This window comes from Metopolophium dirhodum, chromosome 1 (genome assembly GCF_019925205.1).
Source record: "Metopolophium dirhodum isolate CAU chromosome 1, ASM1992520v1, whole genome shotgun sequence".
Lineage (NCBI taxonomy): Eukaryota > Metazoa > Arthropoda > Insecta > Hemiptera > Aphididae > Metopolophium > Metopolophium dirhodum.
In genome coordinates, this window is record NC_083560.1 from 2084122 (window position 1) to 2091424 (window position 7303).

Here is a 7303-nt window from a genome sequence, read left to right on the forward strand (position 1 = left end):
TTATATGCGTCGCCACCTTCCGGAACACGGTCGGAAAAATGATAAACGATACGATTGCCTGTACCGCGGCTCTACAAAAAAACGGTCCCCTGGCCTGGTCTGACGCATATTACTAAGTCTTTGAAAGCTGTTTGTCGCGAATTCCGGTTCACTTGAACTCGGGTGAAAACTCGACTATATTAGGCTGGGTGCTATCTAATTTAGTATAAGATAAATAAGGATATAATGATAGTGGACTGTATAATTTATTTCTCTCCCTTTGAATAATAATTAATAAAATACAACGTAGACTTAATGCTATGTTAGTCCTATCACATCGCATAACAACATAAAATAATAATAATTAATCACGGAACGTGATATTGGGTTATCAAACTATTACAATAATAAGGTATGATACGTCTGACCTGGGTATCGGTCGGTTGCTGTCCTGTACTGGTCGGGGTCGATGTATCTGCACCGGAAGACTGGGGAACGTGACGATCTACGACGGCGACACTACTGACCCAGTGCGACTAACATCGCACACGTGAATTGAAATTAATGAGGATAACTTGCGATCACTCACCCCTTTCTATAATGCGAACACCAATTTTACTGTTCGAGCATGTAGAATGTGAGAGCGAGAATACGATCGAAAGTTCTTACAACGCGAATGTCGTTTATTCGAGCGTGTAAGAACCTATAAGGCGGCACATCAAACGCGACGCTACAGCACAACGAACGCGACGATACGGCACAACGAACCAGCGATCGCACTTATTGAGGAGAAAAAAAGACGACTCTCGTATGTGGTACGTCAACTACATACAACGATAGACAATATAAACTTGACTAATATGTCATACCGCGCAATGGCGACAATACTCGTAAAAACACGTGACGATTTAAAAACAAAAAAAACAACGGCACTACGGACGCCTTCTTCCTGTAGCGCATGACGTATAGAGTCCGTGATAAAACGAATTGACGACGAAAAACCGGCCATTGGCCGGCACTGGGCTGCGCATGCGTGTCACGGAACCGGATCATTTTAAAATCGGAATAACCGGCGCGCTCTGGTAGTTAACCGAGTCCCAACATCCTCTCCCGCTTTGAAAGGGTACTTTCAAAACCGATACTTCTCGGTCAGACCATATCATTGTACAACTATTAAGTAATAAACAGAAACAAAAATAAACCTATGACAATTCAAATACAAAATAATGCATATATACATAAATAATTATACACAGCAAGAAAATTTTATGTTTGGGATGGTGGAAGATGGAACAAATGGAAGAAGGTAAGTTAAGCGTTGTCGGTGGGTAGTTTAACCAACTTTACCACTGGACGTTTCAGTATCCCTTCCGCTGTCTTGACAGTGGCTACACGGACCACTTGGTCAGCACCAGGGTGGACCTCGATGACCCGACCAATTTGCCACATCAAAGGAGGTCGAGAAGGTGAATTTATGACGACGATATCTCCGACACCGAGACTGGGATTTTGATGGAACCATTTCTGTCTACTCTGCAGCGTGTGCAAATACTCCCGATTCCACCGTTTCCAAAATGATTGAAGGGCTTGTTTAATTAACTGCCAGCGTTTGAGGCGATTCTGCGGAATGTCACTGATGTCGTGTTCAGGAATTGCCAAGATCGGTTGTCCGATCAAAAAATGTCCCGGTGTTAGCACAGACAAATCGTTCGGATCGCTTGACATGACAACCAAGGGTCGAGAATTGAGTACACCCTCGATCCGTGTAATCAATGTCGTCAATTCCTCTAAGGTATGCACCTGATTACCTACAACCTTTTTTAGGTGTAACTTTGTACTTTTGATAGCAGTTTCCCAAATACCGCCAAAGTGCGGAGCTGCAGGCGGGTTTAATCGCCACTGACACGGAACTCGTGCATGCAGAGCTTCTTGGAGTGCTGCGTCTTTAAATAATGTCTTAAGCTGCCTTGCTGCTCCAATGTAATTTGTACCACAATCCGAGTGGATCTGTGCAGGAATTCCTCTACGGGCTACAAATCGATCCAGCGCAGCTATAAAGGCTTCCGTTGACAAATCCGTTACCACCTCCAGGTGGACAGCCTTGGTGGATAGACAAATAAATAACGCAAGATACGCCTTATAAGTCCTTGAATTACGGCGTTGACTTTCTTTAACCGTGAATGGACCTCCGTAGTCCATCCCGACATTTGTAAATGGTCGACATTGTTGGACTCTTGCTGAGGGTAAATCTGCCATCACTGGTTGGGGAGCGGCAGCCTTGTATCTGACACACACTGTACATTTAAATATAACTTGCCGTATCGCAGCTCGACTGGAAACGATCCAAAAACGTCGCTGAATTAGTGAGGCCACTAGACGCGATCCACCATGTAAAGTGTTCTGATGGTAGTGTTGAATAATGATGTAAGCAAGGTGAGACGACTTTGGTAACAAGATAGGGTGTTTGGCGTCTATGTTCAAGTCCGAATGCTGTAGACGGCCGCCTACTCTAATCACACCGTGAGCATCGACAAAAGGTGCAAGTTGAGCGAGGGAACTCGGGGTGATGACGGAATTTGAAGTTCCTAGTTGGTGGTGCAACTCTGCGTAATATAACCTTTGAGTGTACCTCGCTACCTTTGTCAAAACATTTTCGTACTCCTTCCAAATGATTGGTCCACTCACGACTGGACGTTGTCGAGCCTTGTCGACAAATCGAAGACAATATGCTAGCACCCGTTGCATCTTGCGCAACACAGAAAACCGCTGAATCAAACTATCATCAACCTGTTGAGCTAACAGCACATTTTTCGATGGGCGTTTAAAATCAGGGAGCTCTGCAGGATCTACAATCGATGTGATGGCAACCGGCCATTGCTCTTCCGGATACTGGAGAAATTCCGGTCCATGTAGAAATGATGAACATGCTACCAAGGCATCTGGAAGCAGTCCTCGCGATGCAGGGTCGGCTGGATTATCTGCAGTACCGACGTGAGCCCATTCGCACTGGGGTACGAGATTGCGTATTTTCGATACTCGGTTTGTGACAAAGATTTTAAATAGCCTTTGTTCAGCTGTGAGCCACGATAAAACAATAGTTGAATCTGTCCATGCCCGGACACGTGTGATCTTGATTCTGCCCTGTAAAACTTTCAAACGTAGAGACAAGAGACGTGACAACAAGAGTGCGGCACAGAGCTCTAGCCGTGGTATGGTTAATGACATATCCATTGATGATGACTTCAGTGGTGCAACCTTTGTTTTACATGCCAGGAAATACAATCGGACATTATCACTCTGGTCTACCACACGCAAATACACTGTTGCTGCATATCCAACCTGAGACGCGTCAGCGAATCCTAGTAATTGTATATCTTGACTGTTGACTACTGCAATGTGTCGTGGTAACGACAAGCATGCTAAGTCCGGCAGCTTATCGATGAAACCTTGCCACAACGATGTCAAAGCTGATGAAAGTGGTGCATCCCAATCTAATTTCTCCATCCATAGCCTCTGCATTAAACACTTGGCCCAGAAAACCATCGGACCCAACGCGCCGATTGGATCATAAAAGCGAGCAACAGTTGATAATACTGACCGTTTTGTAGGAGTAACTTGACTTATCGTCGAATGATAGCCGAATGTGTCAAGTACAGGGTCCCAATGTACTCCTAAAACTTTGACGGCCTGTTCCCTAGTTGGCTCTATCCATGGTGTCGTAGCCCGGTCTTCAATGTCGATAGTGTTCAAAATCTCGGGACAATTGCTAGCCCATTTTTTCAGGCTAAATCCACCTCGATTTAACAAGTCGATGATTTGGATTTTTGCTGCTAAAACGTCCTCTAAAGTGTCAGCGCCAACAAAAATATCATCCACGTATGTATCAGTTAACAGGACATCGTGGACGAGTGGAAATTCAGGTCCATCATCCATATTGAGCTGTTGTAGGCATCGAATCGCTAAAAACGGAGCCGAACTTACGCCATATGTGACCGTACACAACTCATACTCCTGTACCTCGTCACTAGGCGAATTGCGCCATAGTATATGTTGATAAACTCTATCTGGTTCATGTAGACATATTTGACGGTACATTTTAGTGATGTCGGCTGTAAAGACAAATTTGTGTAGTCGACTGCGCAACAAAACATCACCGATTTCTGTCTGAAGCTTTGGTCCAGTCACCAAGCAGTCATTTAATGAGACTCCGGATGAAGACTTAGCTGAGGCATCAAACACCACACGAATCTTCAGTTCCTCATTACACCGTTTAACTACAGGATGGTGAGGTATAAAATATTTGCCTGGCTCGGTCGCTAACTTCATATGTCCTAACGATCTGTAATCATCCATGAAGGCCCGGTAGGCAGTATATAATTCCGGATCCTTTTCAAGGCGACGTTCTAAATTATACAATCGGTTCAGAGCAGAAGTTCTGGATGACCCTAAAACGACCGATTTCTCATCTTGACATCCGATGTCAGCTGTACCCGGGAAACATACTATTGTTCGAAACGGTAAACCAACATAAAATCGACCGGTGGCGTCTCGTTTCGTGGTTTTAACAAACCAGTCTTCACATTGCTTGTCTTGTGTAGTTGGCATTGTTGACTCTGTGGGTTCCTCTACTGTCCAAAAACGCTGCATCAATTCTTCGATCGGAGGGGTTGTACTAATTGACAGAGACGTAAGCGGAGTATGTGTGTTATCCTGTAACGCACCAATTATGACCCAACCTAATTGTGTATTCATCGCTGATGGTAAGCCTTCGGTGTGTATAACGTCAGCTCTAGATTGAATGACGGACGGATATAAATCTCCTCCAATCAACATATCTACTGGCGCAGGGTGATCAAATTGAGGGTCGGCAAAGACAAGATGACGATAACGATCTCGTACCTCAGCTGGCAAAACCCTGTTAGGCATCGTTGACATAATTCGAGGTAAGACAATGACGTTGGTTCCCTTAAATTCGGGAGCGTCGGCTTGTACAGGAACAAAATTAAAATTAGTTTGGCCTTTGACAGTAGTAACCGGTTGTTGGGAAAGTCCGATGACCTCAACAGGACACTTCCTTCGAGTCAAACCTAACCGATTGACACAATCCACTGTCATTGCGGACACCTGTGATCCACTGTCTAACACTGCCCTGACTGCTTGTAAAACTCCTGTATTGTCACGAACCCTGACTACGACAGTTCCTAACAAAACAGTGGTTTCAGTATGTGTAACTCCCGAAAACTGTGTTGCATTACAACTTGTAGTGGCTCGTTCGGAGTTGTCATTTGTCTTATCGGTATTCGATTTTGTAATATCATCTGTCAAGTGTAGTAATGTACTATGTTTACTCGAACATATACGGCACGTAAAAGACGTAGGACACGCATTGCTCATGTGTCCACTGTTCAAACAAACAAAACATAATTGATTTTTATTGACAAAATCACGGCGACTGCTAACTGGTTGTTTTCGGAATCCAAAACACTTGTAAATTGCATGAGGATGTCCACAAAACAAACACTTTTTTGTCTTGGCCGGGGTGACCGCGGCTAACGATGTCTTCTCGGACTTCTTGCCCTGGATCTTCTTAGTCGTTGTCTTCCCTACGGTCCTTTCATTGTTTTCTACATAACTAATGCCAGAACTACTGCCAACGTTTTCCAAAACGTTACATCGTTGTGATACGAAATCTAATAATGAGTTCAAGTCAGGTATTTGATTTTTAGCGACAGTAGCTTCGAATAATCGTCGTGTCATGGGATCAATAACCCGTGAACCGATGTAGAATAGTAAAAAACCAGCAAAGTCACTAACTCCAAGAGCTTGTATAGCTGATACATTTTCCCGAAAAGTGTTGACGAACAATGAAAGTGAAGCCGGAGATTCCTTTGTTAACGGCGCAAATGCAAATAATTTTTCAATGTGCGCAGTAACTAATAAGCGTTTATTGTCGTACCGATCTTTGAGTGCGTTCCAAGCAATAGAATAATTGTCGGCTGTAAGTGGGACTGCTTTTACTATTGTTAACGCTGGACCTAATAAATAGCACAACAGATAATGGAAACGCTCAATGTCCGTGTAATGTTCGTTGACGTGCACCAAAGAAGTAAACATATCACGGAAGGAACACCATTCAATGATATTTCCATCAAATTTAGGAATCTCTATTCTCGGTAAGACAAGTGATTGTACAGAAGTCTGCCTATTATTATTGCGCAGCGTGGCTATCGAATTATTCGGTTTTAACTTTGCTACTATCACATTAATTTGATCACACATTGATTGCATTGTTTCGGTGACATCCTCATCTACTCGTATAAACTCGTCTACTTCGTCGGTCTCAGCAAATACTGACAGAATATGTTTTTGTTCATTATTGAAAGTAATGACAAGTTGATCTAACGACATAATTCGAGCTTCTAACGTAGGACGATTTTCGGAATTAATTACGGCATCATTAGCAATGCTCAATATTTTATTTATTGACCGTAACGCGACGTCTCGTGCTGCACGCGCGCGCGTTAACTCGACCCTTTTTTGTTCATTGTTAATTTGTTGTTGATTTTTTCTCGTCATTGTAAATGATGTAGTACCTAACCACCTAACAACGCAAAACAACCTAACAAGACAAAATAAAAATAACAAGGATGCTAATAGGATAAACAAATAATAATATCCTACAAAAATAATACACTAACACTCTAACAGTAATTTATTGATAGCTATCCGGCCCGAAGGACCAAATGTTTGTCGCGAATTCCGGTTCACTTGAACTCGGGTGAAAACTCGACTATATTAGGCTGGGTGCTATCTAATTTAGTATAAGATAAATAAGGATATAATGATAGTGGACTGTATAATTTATTTCTCTCCCTTTGAATAATAATTAATAAAATACAACGTAGACTTAATGCTATGTTAGTCCTATCACATCGCATAACAACATAAAATAATAATAATTAATCACGGAACGTGATATTGGGTTATCAAACTATTACAATAATAAGGTATGATACGTCTGACCTGGGTTATCGGTCGGTTGCTGTCCTGTACTGGTCGGGGTCGATGTATCTGCACCGGAAGACTGGGGAACGTGACGATCTACGACGGCGACACTACTGACCCAGTGCGACTAACATCGCACACGTGAATTGAAATTAATGAGGATAACTTGCGATCACTCACCCCTTTCTATAATGCGAACACCAATTTTACTGTTCGAGCATGTAGAATGTGAGAGCGAGAATACGATCGAAAGTTCTTACAACGCGAATGTCGTTTATTCGAGCGTGTAAGAACCTATAAGGCGGCACATCAAACGCGA

At 42.9% G+C, this 7303-nt stretch overlaps 1 protein-coding gene across 1 annotated transcript; it reads right to left on the reverse strand.

Annotated features, from left to right (window-relative positions):
* Positions 1-1290: 1290 nt before the first annotated feature.
* Positions 1291-6387, reverse strand: LOC132937193 (uncharacterized). The gene has a single exon (XM_061004016.1). It carries the CDS (start codon positions 6385-6387, stop codon positions 1291-1293), a length of 5097 nt encoding a protein of 1698 aa, XP_060859999.1.
* Between the last annotated feature and the right edge of the window lie 916 nt (positions 6388-7303).